At 47.2% G+C, this 16,975-nt stretch overlaps 1 protein-coding gene across 1 annotated transcript; it reads left to right on the forward strand.

Moving 5' to 3' along the window:
• Positions 1 to 9,621: 9,621 nt before the first annotated feature.
• On the forward strand, positions 9,622 to 15,208 carry GPR37L1 (G protein-coupled receptor 37 like 1). Its single transcript, XM_029573958.1, has 2 exons — positions 9,622 to 10,569; positions 12,438 to 15,208. Exons 1-2 carry the CDS (start codon positions 9,787 to 9,789, stop codon positions 13,245 to 13,247), a joined length of 1,593 nt encoding a protein of 530 aa, XP_029429818.1. The 5' UTR covers positions 9,622 to 9,786; the 3' UTR covers positions 13,248 to 15,208.
• The last annotated feature ends 1,767 nt before the right edge of the window (positions 15,209 to 16,975 follow it).

Genomic DNA, 16,975 nt, shown 5'->3' on the forward strand with positions numbered 1-16,975 from the left:
CATCCAATGCCCACGCTACCACATCCTCATTCATCACTCATGTGACTGTTGCGTCCGTCGGTCTCAGACTGCTTCGACCTCTGTGCCTCACCTTTCTTCCTTCTCTCTCATCAAGCCTTGGGAAGATGGCTGCTGCCGCGTCTTCAAGCCGCTCTCTCCGGTGTCCCCAGATCGGCAATGGCGACGGTGTTTGCCATGATTTTCCTGAGGGCCTCCTAGGGTGCGCGTGCGCACGCCACCCACGTCTATATCCACGTCATGGCGGGAACCTCGGGGGCGTCCCCTCCAAGTGAAGTCATCACATCCTGGTATTTAGCCTGCCCTTCGTTTGCTAACAAACCGAGTTAGCAAGGATTGGATTGCCTCCGGTCTAAGCTGCTCTGCCGCTTCCCAGCTGCCACAGGAAGCTCTCTAACTAACCCTTCAGTCTGTCTCACCTTCAGCGCTCTGTGTCTACATCCGGGACCTGTCCCTGCTACACCGCGCTGCTTATCACCTACTCGAGTGTGAGACTGGTCTCCTCTGCTGAGAACCCCTGGACTACTTCTGCTGGGTTACCTTCACTGCTGCCCGATCCCCGGGCAGTACCATCGAGCTGTACAATAAATACAACTTCTCTGTGTCTGCGTGTATAGAGTCTAGCCTAGCACTGCGATTCCTCACGGGGCTCCTCCCCGTGGGAGTGGCCATCACCGCAGTGCCCAAGAATCCACTCCAACACCCCATAACCATAACAGTGACATAATAGATGCTGGAAATCCCATCGCCAGGAATTTTAAGAACCTCCCTAAGATATTTGTTAAAGAGTTCATGGAGAGATTTTAAGGAAATTAAAAAGGCTCAGATTCTTCATCCTTGAGCCCTCCAAAGCCTCAATCTTAACATACAAGCCTAGGGAGACCTTAATTTGTGCCATTCCATCTCTTTGTAAGGAGGATATCTGTGAACCCAGGTTCAGATTTTGGAGTAGGGAACTTAGGCAACTGTCTAGGGTGCCAAATTTTGAAGGTGTCAAATATCCAGACCAAAGAGGAACCTGCTCCTGCTTGCTTTAGGGCAGCATGCCAACAAATCTTCAAAGAGACACAACGGTCGCACTTAGCCTATGGACATTAAAATCTTAAATCTGGCCCTATGCAAACCTATTTTGTCCAACTGCCCTTCTGCTTCCTCCAGTCTTGCCTCATGTTCTCCTAATTTGGTAACTGTGTTATTAGTAAAGGAAAATAACCGGGCAACAGACTGAACTAGCATAGTCTCTGTCCTTCTGACAACCCCCAAGATATCCTTCAAAGTGATTGCTTTTTTATTAGCCGAAGGAGCACAGTGTTCTCTCTTCCTCAAATGTGTTGGAGGCTGCAGTGGCAAAGGCAACAGCACCCAAGGTCCCAGCACGGCTACGAATCCAACCTGAGGCAAAACAGCAACAGCAACAGCATCCTGAGCAGTAGAGCAGTTGGGCAACAAACTTTGGATGTCATCAGAAATTGATGCCGCTCGCTGTAGACTTTCCTCTTCGGGGTTCTATAACTTTGATGATTCCTCCGCAGGGGAGGCAATGAAAAAATGAATCGTTGGTGGAGTTTTCATACCAGAACTCAAGGAGATGGTCAGATCAAGGAAGGGACTCTTGTTCTGTATTAACCTTGGACTTGGACATGTCGATCCATCGGACCGCCTCACGACAGATGCAGAAGAAGAGTAAGCATGTGTCTTCTGTCTACCGTTTCGTTTCACCATGTTCACAGATGAAACTAAGGGAAAGCTAAGAAAAAAACTTTTAAAATATAATCATGGCTAGAGAGTTTGCGTCTCAGCATTTATTTATTTATTTATAAATGTCCAAACCACCGATCAACATGACTAGGTGGTTTATAGGAAAGCATCCATAATTAATGCAGCCCGACCCAGTGGCCATCTTGCCCCCCTCCCCCAGAGTTTGATAATTAAATTCAATCATGATCAGCCCTCCTCCCTCCATCACCTCCCAAGAATGACCCTGTAAAAACACAGGATGCCAGTGCTACTGAGGTTCTGCTGGCCCATCAGAATCAGAAAAGCCAAGGGGATTCACTGCAATGGTTGCTTCTCGAGCGAAAGGTGATGCGCTGCCAATATCTTATCAGAGATGGAGTTCCAATCACTCCTTTTCACAAAATTCAACCCCCCCAACCTTTCGTTATATGACAGATTATCTAAAAATACTGTACAAGAGCTTTTCAAACTACAGAGATCCCGTCTTCAGATGGCACAAGACAGACATTATTCATATCTGAAGAAGTGACCTTTGTCATCCTGCTAGCTCAGGTATAACATTTTTTGGAGAATACTTTCGTTGATCCAATAAAAGCTATCACAGCGTGCAGAGAATCCGGTTAACTCAAAGAGCCGTACATCTGCTAAATCACTGCGTTACACGCCGGTCAGATCACTAAACTGAAAATAAAATGTTTTTTTCCCCTCTACATTGTTGTCTGGGTGAGGTTTCTTTGCATTGATCTTGGACTTTTTTTTTCTTATTTCTTCTTTTCTGTCTTCTCCTAAATCCTTTTCCAGACTATCCCCTCCATTTTACTTTTTTTCTCTTTCCTGCATTCATCACTATCCCCCTCCCCTGACATCTTTCCTTTCATCTAGATTTCCTTCATTTCTCTCTTTTATGCCTGTAAATCTCTCCCTTACATCACAATCATCTCACTCTCCCTGTCCTCTTGCATCTAGATTATGATTTTGTTTTATTTGTATGATGTATTATTATTATTGTATTGTATTTATATAAGTTATTGATGTTACGAGCGCGCGCGGGCGCGGTCGTCTCGGGCGGGTGGTGAGCCCTTGGGCCACGGCAGGACCCCAGGAGGAGCCCAAGGCCACACCGTGGGAGGTGAGCTGAGCAGGCATGGTGAGCCAGGCAGGCAGGAACAGAAGCAGGGAGTCCGGCCCTCAGCCGGACCTGCATGCCCATGGTAGCCAACACGGGGAAGTTGACTAGTGAACGGTCCTCCGACTGTTCCTGGCCCTTTCGGACCCGCCGCAGGGAACGGCAATGGGCAGCAGGCCGGACAGAGGCGAGGGCAGACAGAGTCCTTAAACAGAAGACAGACGGGGCAGAAGCAGGCTGAAGCAAGACGGAGACATCAGGACAAGGGCTGAAGCGAGACACAGGAAAGGCCCAGGCGAGCAGGAACTCCGATGCTGGGATACTCACATCCGAAGCCCCCTCGGCTGGCAGAAGCTCAAGAGCCCGTGGGACGAATCCCTCCTGTTGGCCACTCCAGGGCCCAACAGGACAGAAGGCTCAGGAACCAGGTCAAGGCAGAGACAGGTAGACATCCGGACAAGGGCTGAAGCAGACACTGAAGACAAGGCTGGACGGGAACATTGCACTGTCCATCAGGGCGCCCTACTCAGCCCGCCCGTGGGACTGAGTCGCGGACCACCCTGTCCCAGACGCGCCCTACACAGCCCAGGAAGGCTGGTCGCGGACCACGCTGAGAAGGAGGGCGCGGGGAAGACCCAGGCGAACAGGAACTCCGATGCTGGGATACTCACATCCGAAGCCCTTTCGGCTGGCAGGAACAGGAGCAGACAACAGGCACACGTCAAGGCAGACATCAGGAAACACGTCTAGGCAGACATCAGGAAACATGGAGGACCTGGACCGGCAAGGTTACAGACAACTGTAATGCACAGATCCCAGGCCAAAGACAAGCAGGAGTCGGAGTCACGGACCGGAGTCAAGGCAGGCTGAAGACAAGCAGGAGTCAGAGTCACGGACCGGAGTCAAGGCAGGCTGAAGACAAGCAGGAGTCAGAGTCACGGACCGGAGTCAAGGCAGGCTGAAGACAAGCAGGAGTCAGAGTCACGGACCGGAGTCAAGGCAGGCTGAAGACAAGCAGGAGTCGGAGTCACGGACCGGAGTCAAGGCATGCTGACGACAAGCAGGAGTCGGAGTCATGGAGGACCTGGATCGGGAGAGGCCACAGGCAACTGTGTAACCCAATCCGAAGGCAAAGACACAGTGAACCGAAAGTCCTTAAATACTGGAGGTAGAAGGCAACTCCCTGGGAGGAGCTTGCCAGGACCGCCCACCGCTGGTCCTACAACTAGGGTAGAGAGCTGCGGGCCAGCCCCTAGGGAAGGGCGTCGCCCAACAGGAAGTCCAAACACTGAGGCTGCAAGCCACCGGCATGCCTCAGGAGCAGCTAGGCCTCTCAGGCCCTGGAGCAAGTCCTGGATGATGCGCAGGCGAGGCCCTGGCTTCAGAGCGGCCTCTGGAGGAAGGTAAGAGACCTCCTGCAGCGCAGCAGCAGGGGGGATCGCAACAATTGATTGTTTACATATTTCTATTTTGGTGAAATGCTTTGATGATAATTATAGAAGTGTGGTATACCAAGTACAATAAATAATATTAATAAAAACAATAATCTCATCCATCCCTCTTCCTCACGCCTCTTCTGATCTTCATCTCTCACCATCCTGCTTTCTACGCCCACTTTGCCAATTCTATTGCTCTTCTCACCTTCCATCTCCCCCTCACTGGGTTGTCATCCCCCCCATCGTATCCTGTTATCTGCTCCCCTTCCCCATCATCCCCGTGCTGGCTTTCTCACCCCTTCTGAAACATTTCGTTCACTTCCCCTTATCACCTCTAGTTTGTCTCCCTCACCTCATCATCCCCACTCGACTCCCTCACCCCCTCAATTATCCCCCTCCCCCTCTCTGATTCAACCCATACTGCCTCCCCGCACCAGAAACAGGAACACCCAAAGTGGTGACCAACAGTAAAATTACAGTTCATACAACTTAAAATCAATATTAAAAATGTAACCACTGCATTAACTTATGCCAGAACGCCACTGAGGGAAATAGGAGATGTAAATGTAAATTTAATCCTGTAGCCTATGGCTAACGACACTCCTGTACCTGGATACAATTATCAAGATAAGTTACTTCAGATCAGGTATTTTTCCGACCTGACTTACCCGGCTAACTTCAATTGAGTAGCACCGAATATCACGCAGGCACCAGCTAAATAAACACGCCACCCCCTCCCCCGAATGTCTCCATCACTGCCTGTTCAAGCCGAAGCAATATCGGCGTGCATTAAACAGGCGCTCATTATTGGGCGCCCGCTCACTTAACGCACGCCGATCCACCTCTGCTGGGCGCCCGATTTTGGATTAAAATTAGGTGGCCGCGGTAAAAAGGAGGCGCTGGGGAAATTGTGTGCCCAGGAAAGGTGGCTGTCAGTGCGGGTTAGGAAACAGATGCTCAATACAAGAGTCTGTTTTCTCCCGCTACCGGCACAATATACAACCACAATATGCATGGCCTGGACCGTATATACTGTGGGTGTATATTGGGTGCTCAGAAAGTTGTGGTTTTTTTTTCATGAACTTTTTTTTTTTAATGATTCCACTTCCTGTGGTCCCTCCTACTTAATATCGCGACAATACCAGTAAGAAGGGATCACAGAAAGCAGGAATTTGGGGTTTTTACAATGGGCTCTTGAGTGCAGCAAACGTTTACGCCCGGGGCTGGTGTAAAATTTGTCACATTGCAAGGACACATTGGCCGCGCGAAAACTTTTTGCATCGTGGGGATTAGCTAATAGCCTCATCTAGATGTACTTTACATGTGACGAGCGCTGTTACCTACGCGCTCGATTGGACGTGCTAATCCCCCTATGGCATGGGCACACGCCCGGCTGAGTGCACCATATGGCATCGGCCTGTATGTGAGTGAGGTGGCCCTCTTAAATGGGAAGAGGAAACCTGGACAACGCCTATCAACTTACGTTGTGGCACTGAGGTTTAATACGGTATTTCTGCTGGTCCCAGACCATAGCAGCTTAAATGGGCCTCAGTGTGGCTTGTTGAGGCTCCGGAGAGCATTTAAAACACCCCTGCGTAAAATGGAGCAAAGGCTGAAACGCTTAAGCTTGATAAGAAAGACCTCCAGAACGGCCCAGGACTCGGAGCCCTCGTAGACTGCTTCCCTGAGGGATAACAAGGGTCGATAGCGCGGGTTGCACTGAGGGTGCAGGAGGAGCCGAAGGCGGAGCAGCCCTGCCCCTGTGCGCCTGTACTGGACGCGTTCCCCAGCTTTTGCTGCCATCTAGCGATCAGAAAGTGTAGTCCCCCTATCGCTCCCTCCCTCCCTCACGCCCTGCATCTGTTAACATCTGTGTGGGTGAGAGCAGCGGTCCAAAGCACGTGTTAGAATAATCCAACCGAACGCGCCCTTGGCAGGTCCTGAGCTGCCAGACAGTGAATCTCTGCTCTTCTAGAGTTAGGTTAAAAGAAAAGCAGCTTTCTTCTGAGCGTCTATCAGATCTCCCCTCTCGTGATAATACAAGAGAAAGCAATTTGAAAAAAGACCTGCATCTGGAGCCATTCGTGCTAAAGTACAATAAAAGCCCTTCCCGATCTCCAGATACAACAATCGGCTAAGACCCCCCCCTGGATCAGCAGGTTTCCTTAAAGTCTTACCACATCATTATCACCCCCCAAACATCTTATTCATGCTCTAAAAATGTGGCCAGTGTGGAGTGAACATTACTTTAACAGTTGATCTTACTCTCACTGGTCATTGCCCCCAACCTCACTTTCTCTCTGACTAGATGGCGTTATCAACATGGGATATTTTACTTCTCAACCTAGATTTCTACCTCTGCTCCCAGGGCATTTGGAGATGTGTGTGCCTCTCTCTCTGTCCATGGATAGATATAGAGGGGGTAATTTTCAAATGGACCTCTGCAGATAAAGCAATGTTTTAAATGCAGAAATGGTCTTTTTACAAAACTGCCCACCCAGTATGCACATAAGATTACCCAGAGTGAGCGGAGGCGAGCCTGGGGATAGTGTGGGGGAGGGGGTTTGGATTTACACCCCTTCTTTTGGATTTTAGAAAGCATGGGCATACGTTTTGACAAAAAGCTTGGGGGTGATGGTGGTGGTGGCAGGTGGAAGGGGTGCGGATAGATTTGGTGGGAGAATTTTCAGAGCAGACCCTTGCATGCCTGCTACTCCCGTCATTCTAAGTTTGGACCTTCGGAACACTTTGGTGTGTGTGGGCTGCTTACCCCGTTCTCCTCCCCAAAACCTGGACTTCCTGGTGATGTCTGATCGTAGAGGTTGTACTTGGCTTTAATTGCTGAGGTGCTGAACAGTAATAAGATGTGTCCTTGGAGTTCCCGCAGTGCATGGGGATGCACTCAACTTGACCGATCTGGGGTTGACTGTGCCGGTCCTTGGGTGGCACTCGCGCCATCTGTGGCCCCGGTACCTTTAATGGTTCTGGGGAAATCCCTCCTGGAGCATCATAATTAACCATATAAAGGGTGGGGTCATGAGTGCACCTTGCCAAGGTACTTTAATTAGATCAGGGAGGCCCAGGCCGATATTAACGGAAACGCCACCTTTAAGAAGTTTGCGGGGGTTCCCCTGGAAGCGACTGTGATCGTGACAGCGAATGTTACATCTTTTTATGTCTGTGGCATGGTTGCTTGCTCCAGTGGAGTCTGTATTTCACTTCGGATACGTTGCAGGAGTACTCAGTCCTTCATCCAAGTCCCTGCTCCTGCCTTTCATTGTGGGCGCGTTACAAGGTCTCAGCGTGAGGGAGAACTCAGCCCTGAAGCAAGCGCAGTCTTGTTGATGGCTCATTAATGCGGAGGAGGAACACTTAGAGGTCGCTATTCAGAAGTTTGGCCTGAATAAACCTTTGAGTTACCTGCACGAACCCTGGGATTTGAATTTCCCACCCCTCCCATTTCCTGGCTGGATACAAAGAGGCAGGGCAGCGGGGCCATGGTAAAATGGATCCAGCTAGCCCAGGATACCAAAACACACCTGGGATAAATAGCCTAGGATGAATAACCTGAGAACAGAACAATATCCCCGGAGACCTAAAAATAGACTTGGAAGGAATATTCTGGGATTTTAAAAAAGTTGGTGATACTATCCCTGCGATAGTAAGGAAAGCAGGGGATAAATATCCTGGGATCCCACCAAAAAACCCTCTTTTGTATGTTAATAAAGAGCTTTGATCCTGGAGTTTTGTGATCCTGGCTTCAGCGTTGTGGGTAAGATAGTGAATTGGACCTGGCTAAAAATCTCTGTATAGGGGAAGTTAAAATCAACCTTTTCCACTCTGTGACATCAAACTACTTCCGTACATGAATCGTCTGTCTTCTCTTTTGACTATTCCGTGGTACACCAATAACCCTGGGATTTAATCATCAGAGTTTCACACAAAGGCCTGCAGTCCAAACTTACCACATTTTTTAATCTTCTGGGGTCACACAAAGATGAGTCACAGGATTTTACAGTGGAGACAACAAAACCAAACCTCCATCAGCGGAGGACTTTTGGGTACCGGCCCGGTACCCAAAAGCTCAACCTGAGGGAAACAAGGACTGGTAGGGGCGAAGCTCCAGCTGGGCCTCTGCTTTGTCTGGGTCCGCCTGCCGACGGTGGGAACCTGCAGGGCTCCTCCCTGTAGATTGCATCAATCCTGCCTCAGCCCAAGGGGTCCACAAATGCAACACATCAGACATTTCTCAAACACATAATTGCATCAACATTAACACAGGTACACTGAGTTGTTTACAGAAAGAAAATTCAGAGAAGGAGAAAGGTCTTTCTCTAAGCAGTTGTGTCAACGCCCCCTCCCAGGTGCCGTGAGGCTCAGTGCCTAGAAAGATTCCTTTAGTCTCTCAACCTCCATCAAGAAAGAGAGGCCCTGCAGAACTGGAAGAACCAGGTGATATCCCCAAGGATGGGTCCTGCTCCCTTTGAACATGAATTCCCTAGTAAATTCAAAAACAAAACAATCCTACCCAGAATGTATATATACCTATCCCTGGTACCTGTCTACCTATCTATCTCTCTAGAACCAGGGATACGCCCCCTCTAGAGGTCACTTACTTAAAGGAATGGGCAAGCAAGGGCATTCTGTTCTGCACAACCATCCACCCAATATAACCAATGGTAGAGGTTACATGAGAAATTAGGGAAAAGTTTAAAGATACCACTACTAGTGGCATAGGGCCAGAAATATATGACCTGAGCCACACACCTACATAAAATCAACTAATAATTCCGATGATTCTTCCTTGTCACCAAAAATGAAAGGCGGAGGCAGAGAGGTCAGTACTTGTCTCCTTAATACAAGTCATTGGTGATGTCACCAAAACAAACTAGTTCAGTCTCTGCTAACCAAATGGCACTCAAAAACGCCACCTAAAATCCTGAGGCACGAAAAGCAAGTTTCATTTCGTTTCATTCTTCTGCTGCCATTGCCCGAGTAAAAATAATGAAACGAAGGGCAGCGAGAAGATCATGGCTAAAACAATGGCTTTGGTGTTTAAATGGATTTCAGGGTTCCTTCATGCTTCAGCACCACTCAGATCCATCTGAGACAGGCGAGAAAAATCCACCCAGTCTAACCTGCTGCCAGCAGAGGGCCGAGGCGTCCTGCAATTTTCTTACCATTCGGGAAAGTGGGGGCTTTAGCGGGTGGGAGGGAGAAAAGTAAAGAGGCCAAATCTGCAGAGAATACAAAGCAGCAGCGGAGACAGAGTAAAGCCTCTTATGTTCTCTGATCTTAGGAGAAGGCAGCTGCATTTAAGGATGTTTTATTATTTTCTTACTCATTAAAAACCTTTTTTCGGGGGGTGAAATCATCAGGACTGTGCATATTTTGGTGCTACAGCATTCCTTGTACAAGAAAAAAAAAAAAGCTCAAACTTTGTCCAACTTTTTTGGTGGAAGGAAAAGGATGTTTCTTGTTTTGCTGTGTTTGCTGGGTGCCCATTTGCAGTCCCCGGGGACTCGGGCGGCAAAGGCCGAGGCTGAGCTTGTCCGGAAGGCTGGTGGTGTCTCCCCTGAGAGGAATTCCCCGGGAATGGAAAACAGGAGCCAGGGGGCAGGCAGCTTTCTCGAGACTCCCGCGCGCTTTGAGATGGGAAACGACAGGGAGGAGAGGAGGAATCCCGGGGCAGATGACGGCTTTCTCCCGTCCCTGCCAGGGCCGCGTCCCAGGCAGAGGGGAAGAAGGGGGACCAAGGAAGACGACTCCCTGGCTGTACGACAGTTCGCCCCAGCTGTGCGCGTGGAGTACCCCAGGCCCATCGACCCAGCCCGCATCCGGCCAAGCGATCCACTGATACCTTCCAGCACCGACCCGTGGAGGCACACGGAGAAGGACAGCAGTGGGGCTCCGCTGGAGACGGGGCCCCATAGCAACTACACCGTGGCTTCGGACAAGCGAGCGCAGATCCAGAACCCGCTGTACCCTGTGACAGAGAACTCGTACAGTGCCTACGCCGTCATGTTCCTGTCCCTGATCGTCTTCGCCATTGGCATCATCGGTAACCTGTCGGTCATGTGCATCGTCTGGCACAATTACTACCTAAAGAGTGCCTGGAACTCCATCCTGGCCAGTCTGGCCTTCTGGGATTTTCTGGTTCTCTTTTTCTGCCTGCCGGTGGTGATTTTTAACGAACTCACCAAGAAGAGGCTCCTAGGAGAGATATCCTGTCGAGCTGTGCAATACCTGGAGGTAAGAGACAGACAACTCGGTGGTAGTGGGGATGGTCTGTTCCTGAAACCTCCTGGGACAGCCTCATGCTGAAACCTACTCATTAATCATTGATCTGCGGGGATGGGATAAGCCCTTGGGTTCGTCCCCAGTTCTCCTCCTAGGGAGGTTTCAGTTTAGTCAATGGCACCGATTTATTTCCGGTTGGGGTGCAGAAGTGAGGCCATACTTCCCCCCTCCCCAATCTCATCCATTATTAGGATCAGACACTCCTCTGCAATACACAACATGACACAGAGATCTTTCCCCGAGTCTCACTGAGTTCATGTTGAGAACTAAGAGTTCCAGCAGTTCACTGGTTGACCAGCTAAAGGGGGTCAATCACCTACCCCCAACTCCCATAAATGTTAACTGTAGGACCCTCAAACATAGGACTTTCCAACCTAATCTATGTCCTTATTCTAAAAAGTACATTATTGAAAAATAGCTTACAATAAACAATGCGTCCCCATTGCCAAATCTCTACGTTGATTTCCAGACAGAGCCCTTAACTGAAATTGGTTCCTATAAGTTAATCTTGCCATCATTTTACCAAAGAAATGTATTCCCTCATTCCCACCTTCCCTTCCTCTGGCTGTCATTACAGATATTCCACCCCAGGAGTGGTCACAGGCATGTTTGAGGAGTGCTACAATTGCCACGCACATTGCAATCCCGTTTAATCGACATGCATGCTCTAAAATGAATCCAAGTAATTAATTTAACCGTAGTCCACGTGGCAGCAGGGCCCTGCTACAAGATAATTGCCTAAGCCAGATGTTAGAGTCCTGGTCTAGACGAGGAGATTGAAAATAAATGCAAAGTCATCCTTTATAGCAAAGCCAAGAGGGCTCAGGATTCTAGAAAGGTGAATAAAAATGTCCTTAGAAGTCATGAGTTTAGTATTTTTAATACACTTTATTTCAAACCGCGAGCTCAGCTGGAAGTCCAAGTGAGCTCCTACTATTCTATTTTTTTTAAGTTGCAGATTAGAACTAATGCATTTCCTATTGGCTGGAGCAGCTGCGGCCCGTCCTGAATGTTCAGAAATCGAGTGTCACGGTGCTTTCACCCTTGCCAGCCTGAGCTGCCTTTTGCTTTAACTTCCAGTGATGTCATGGCTTGCTTCTCATGCCACACTGTACAAACAGGGATGAGATTACAAATTAGTTGACTTCACTGCGGGCACTAATAGGTGGAGAGGACTGCTAAGGGAGGAGAGGATCTTTTATTGATTCTTGTCTAGAACTGGAGGTGTTTCGTGTCTTCATTCATGATTATAACCGAGTGCTGCTTCTTTTTCCCTCTCCCCTCAATATATTCATTTTACATTGCAAGCATTCCAAACCTCAGCTGGAGCAGGGGATGCTGTAAAGGTAATGTTCCCTGGGGGGGGGGGGGGGAGGAAGTTGTGGTCATCAGCAAGGGCAGCCCCTTGCGGCTGGATTTAAAGCACGTGATGCAGCGTTCCACAAGGAAGCCTGGCTCCTGACCTCAGGACCATTGCTGCACTGACCAGACTAGGAGCAGTGGGAGAGAGACATCGATGAAATGAGGGTGGGGAGAATCCCTGGGTAGTTGCAAATGAAGGCTCATTGTGACAAAATCCATGGGTGCAATTGAATTGGAAGAAGGAGAAAGGAGAAACTACCAGGCAAAAATTAAAAAATGCACCATTCTCCAGGCTACATGTATTATTGTCTTACAATTGCAGTTCTTAGTGGTGGAAATGCATAATTGCCAAGATCTTGAAAGGTGTTTTGTCATTGTGTCTTTCATACTATAATATGGTTGGTGATGATTCAGTTCTTCTCCAACCTTTGTGTTGTTTTTTTTTCCAATATTCCTAGGTGTCATCACTAGGAGTTGCTACCTTCAGCCTGTGTGCCTTGGGAATTGATAGATTCCATGCAGCAACAAGTCCTCATTCCAAACTGAGGCCCATAGAACAGTGCCAGTCCATTGTTGCCAAACTTGCTGTCATCTGGGTTGGATCCATGACCTTGGCTGTGCCAGAGATTATGCTTTGGCAACTAGCACAAGAAACATCACCAATTTCTGGTATGGTTACAGAATACTGCACCATAAAGCCTTCATCAAACCTGCCTGAGTCCATCTACTCTCTGATTCTGACCTATCAAAATGCAAGGATGTGGTGGTATTTTGGCTGCTACTTCTGCCTACCTATTCTTTTCACCATAAGCTGTCAACTGGTGACAAGAAGAATCCGGGGTTCTGTGAAGACAGTCAAGTGCCGTGATTCGAAACATGACCAATGTGAAAACCAGCTCAACTGGACCGTGATAGGCTTGACTATTGTGTACGGAATCTGCACGATCCCTGAAAACATCTGTAACATACTAGTGGCCTATACATCTCTGGACATATCCAAACAGACCTTAGACCTTCTCAACCTCATCAACCAGTTCTTCATGTTCTTCAAGTCCTCTGTGACTCCAGTGCTTCTGCTATGCCTCTGCAAGCCTCTTGGCCAAGCCTTCATGGACTGCTGCTGTTGCTGTTGTGAGGAGTGTGGACAAGATGCATCTTCCAGTGATGGTTCTGACAGCAAACTTAAGACTGAGATGTCCTCCTCCATCTTTTTTGATAAACCTAAGGAGACACCAACACCAGTCATGGCAATTGGAACACCTTGCTAAGCCTTGTCATGGCTAAACATGGAGAATGTTGAAGGTGGTTTAGTTGGCTTATGCCAAGAGCACGTTGTTTTGTATTTTGCTTTTATTTTTAGTAATAATATATTTGAGTGAGCTGTACAATAATAGAGCAGATGCTCATATTCCCACAAGTCTAGCAGTAAATATGGTATTGCTCTCATTTGGAAAGATGGCTAGATATGGCTTGGTTACAGCTGCTTTACCTTTGCTGGAAGGTCCAAGATTCCGTTCTCCAAACATCTCAAGTTCCCCTTAAGGGAAAGCTTAATGGATACTCATAAGATTATTTCTTTTTCAAATAGTCATTTTTGCAAGCTGCAGCTGGGAAGCTGGTACAGAATGGAGCCCATTCATGTGAAATGAACAAAAACATTACGCACACTCACAAAAGCAAGAGCTAAAGGCCATCAAGACTAAATTCTGTCCATTGTACAAGGGGAGGAGACTTTGCTTTTTGCGTACAACATTTAATGGATGTAGTGACAATAATATGAAGCCACAATATCTGAACTCTTCAATCTTAAAGGACTTTTTGTGATATTTAGCTCTGTGGGAAAAATTATTTGGGGACAGATTTGCTAATTCCACATCTTTTCACCGGCGCCCAACTTTTTGGCACAAGCAGTTTCTTTGCATTGCACCAATCGCACACCTTTGGTAAAGCTGGCGCTGTGTCATGACTGCACACAACAAAGCCGGTGGTATTTTTGCAGGCATTGCTATTTTTTGTTTCCTTGCAGTGATGTGAACTTGCGTGAGTTTTTCTGCTTTCCAGAATTACTTGGGTGCACGTGCAAAATTCATGGCACACACAAACAATGCACAATTTTGTGGCTTGTGTAGCAATTGTTTTTCTTCATAATCCTTAAATGTCATCCTTTATCTTCCCTGGTGGTCACATCTTAAATCAATGCGCTTCCTGAGACACATCTTAAATCAAACATCTCAAATATTGCATATTTAGTTCTCCTGCTGTAATGAACCCCAAAGGAGTGTGAACAGATGTACTGTCTCATCCGACCCTGAGTACACACATTTTTTTGCTAAGACTTACTTTTAATTGCTATTGTTTTACTAATTAATTATAATGAAGCAGGCAGATTCTCTGGCTTGGTTAGCTAACCTATTCATTCACTGTATAATACCTGGGTGCACCTCTGGAGCCTCAGCCTCTCACATTATCCAGCATTGTTTGTCTCTAATCAGGTCATGGCCTTGTAGCTGTGAAATGGCACAGGGCAGGGTTTCAGGGTCCTTTGGATCTGGTGTTGCGTTCTTGTCAAGGTACTGCTATGGAGTGAAATGGCACAAGAAGGTTCCGTCCACAGTACTGAAAAGACCTGGAGGCCCTTTTTGTGCTCTGTGAAGGATATCACTGAAAGGAACGTTTCTGATCTGCGTTACTTACTTGGCATGATGTTGCAATCTTACTGACTGCTGCCATGAGATTTGATCCAGCCCTGGAATTCAAACACACTGTCTTCTGTTAATGCACTGGGATGGGAGCTGGATGACTAGATTCAGGTGAAGCAGAGTTCACTGGGGTGCAGGTTAGAGTAATGACAAGCCTAATATCTTGTGGGGACATCCATTTTTTTCTTGGAAGAGGTAAAAGCTTTGATGCAAATGCATTTACAATACATGGTAAAAGTACTGGTTTGCCCTGTATACATTTTCTCATTACGTATGTAGCCATGTGATATTTTTATGCAATGTTATAGCAGAGTATACTAAACCCAGTATGTTGTCATAGGGTGAATATCTTAGAAAGAAGTTAAACGTCTACAATATGTTTTATGGAATGTTTTCGTGTGCCTTTATCCTTTCTTCGTTTCCCACGTACTTTGTATTCTACACCTGCAGAAGCAGTCAGTATTACAGCTTCCTGGCGGTACGGGGGAAGAGGGTTAATAGCTGAAAATAAAGTATTTGTGGGGATTGAATTTATGTAATTCATTTAAGAGATCTCTGGTTCAATGGGCACAAAAAAATGACACCAAAACAGGTTTATGGAACACAAGGAAATGAAGCAGCAAAAGGGACAACAGCATTGAGATTTCCCCCAGTGAATCTGGGAAACAGCTGTCCAGATGTGGCGCTGATTTGGTCCTGGCTTGCAAGAGCCTGCATCGAATCCTCTTGCTGTACGCCTGGCAACTTGGGCAAGTCAGCCCGAGCTCTGCTACATGCAGTCTTGCCAATGTAAGTAATCTGCATCATGATTCTCTTAAATTAAACAGTCAGTTTCCTGAATTAATTTGTGGAACCTATGACATTTTTAGGCAATGTTTTTTTTTAAAGATTGCATTTCCCTAATTTCTGGTGTGAAACATCATACCACACACAGAACAGGAGCCTACTAATTCCAATTCTTGGGTGCTGGACTGAATTCAGATTATCAGACTATTCTATAATTAATAATATTAAATAAGTCAATAAATAAGTACATATACAGGAGAAAAATGCGCATGCAAGGGCTCTGAATGTGGTTGGTAGGTAAATATCTTGGTTACAGGGGCACTGTCAAGATCAGGAAAATGAGAATTTGGAAATGCCTTAGAGAAAAATCTGGTGTATCCCATAGTCCACTAGTTCATCATGTTTAGCTTTCTGCCTGCTTTTTCTCACCATCTTATTGGAGAATTGAAAGTGTTTGGGTGATGGGTTGCCATGCCACAGTGACTACTAACCTTTCCATGCCTGGAAACAAAGGTGAGCAAAAAATATAAGGGGACTAATCTAATACATTTTTTGGCTAACTTTCAGGAGCCACACTCTCTGTATCAGGTCCAAACTTAATAGGCAGGTAAAGGCTGCCTGAATGTCCAAGTGATTCCTAGCTTACATTACCAGGGTGGCGGGACGGGAGGGAGAGGAAAGGTGGTGGTGTGTTAGCAGAGGGGTGAGAAGATGGACAGGGAGACAGTAACGGATGAGAAAGCTCATGGCTCCTTTATGTCTGATCTTTTCAATTTCAAATGTCTTACATTCTTGGATTGCTTCTGAATTTCCCTTGTTTTTATTTACTGACCTTTGTTTGTATGCATTCAAGGGGACTGACATGGCAACCACGCTACCTTAGCCTTATTTTACAACCCTGCCACTGCAACGCGGATATGCAAAGCAAAACAACAGAGCCGCAGCCGCAGCAGCAACCGCAGCCGCAGCAGCAGCCGCAGCAGCCTGGATGGTAACCTGAAAGCCTGCTGCCTGACCCTTGTTGACATTAAAGGAGCAGAGCTGCCCACTCATACAGCAAAGAGTGGACATGAGAAGATGTCATTGGTCCCAGGCAGAAGGTCTAGAGAACCTGCCCTTCATCCAACCACCATGACCCTGACCACATGAACATGAGTCTCTCAAACCATCTTTGCATGTCAATATTATGGTTTGCACTTATCCAGGTAACACTCAACAGCTTCTGGAGGCCTTAGCTTAATTACTCCCTCTAGCTGAGATCCTAATACTTTAATATTACTCTAGAATTCTCATTTTAAGTCAGCTTTACAGCTGCTTCTTAGGGAGAATATGGTACAGATGGAATACAACTCTCACTGTGCTTTGAGAAGCCCTCTCTCAGAAACAGAGGTTCGGAACCACAGAGAACTGCCCCGACTAAAATGCTAGAATAAGGACTGAGGAGAAAAAGCATCTTCCTTTCTGTTCCCTGCGTGGAGATGTGACCCTTGTAGATGATGTGGAGGCCTACT

Source organism: Rhinatrema bivittatum, chromosome 12 (assembly GCF_901001135.1).
Source record: "Rhinatrema bivittatum chromosome 12, aRhiBiv1.1, whole genome shotgun sequence".
Taxonomy (NCBI): domain Eukaryota; kingdom Metazoa; phylum Chordata; class Amphibia; order Gymnophiona; family Rhinatrematidae; genus Rhinatrema; species Rhinatrema bivittatum.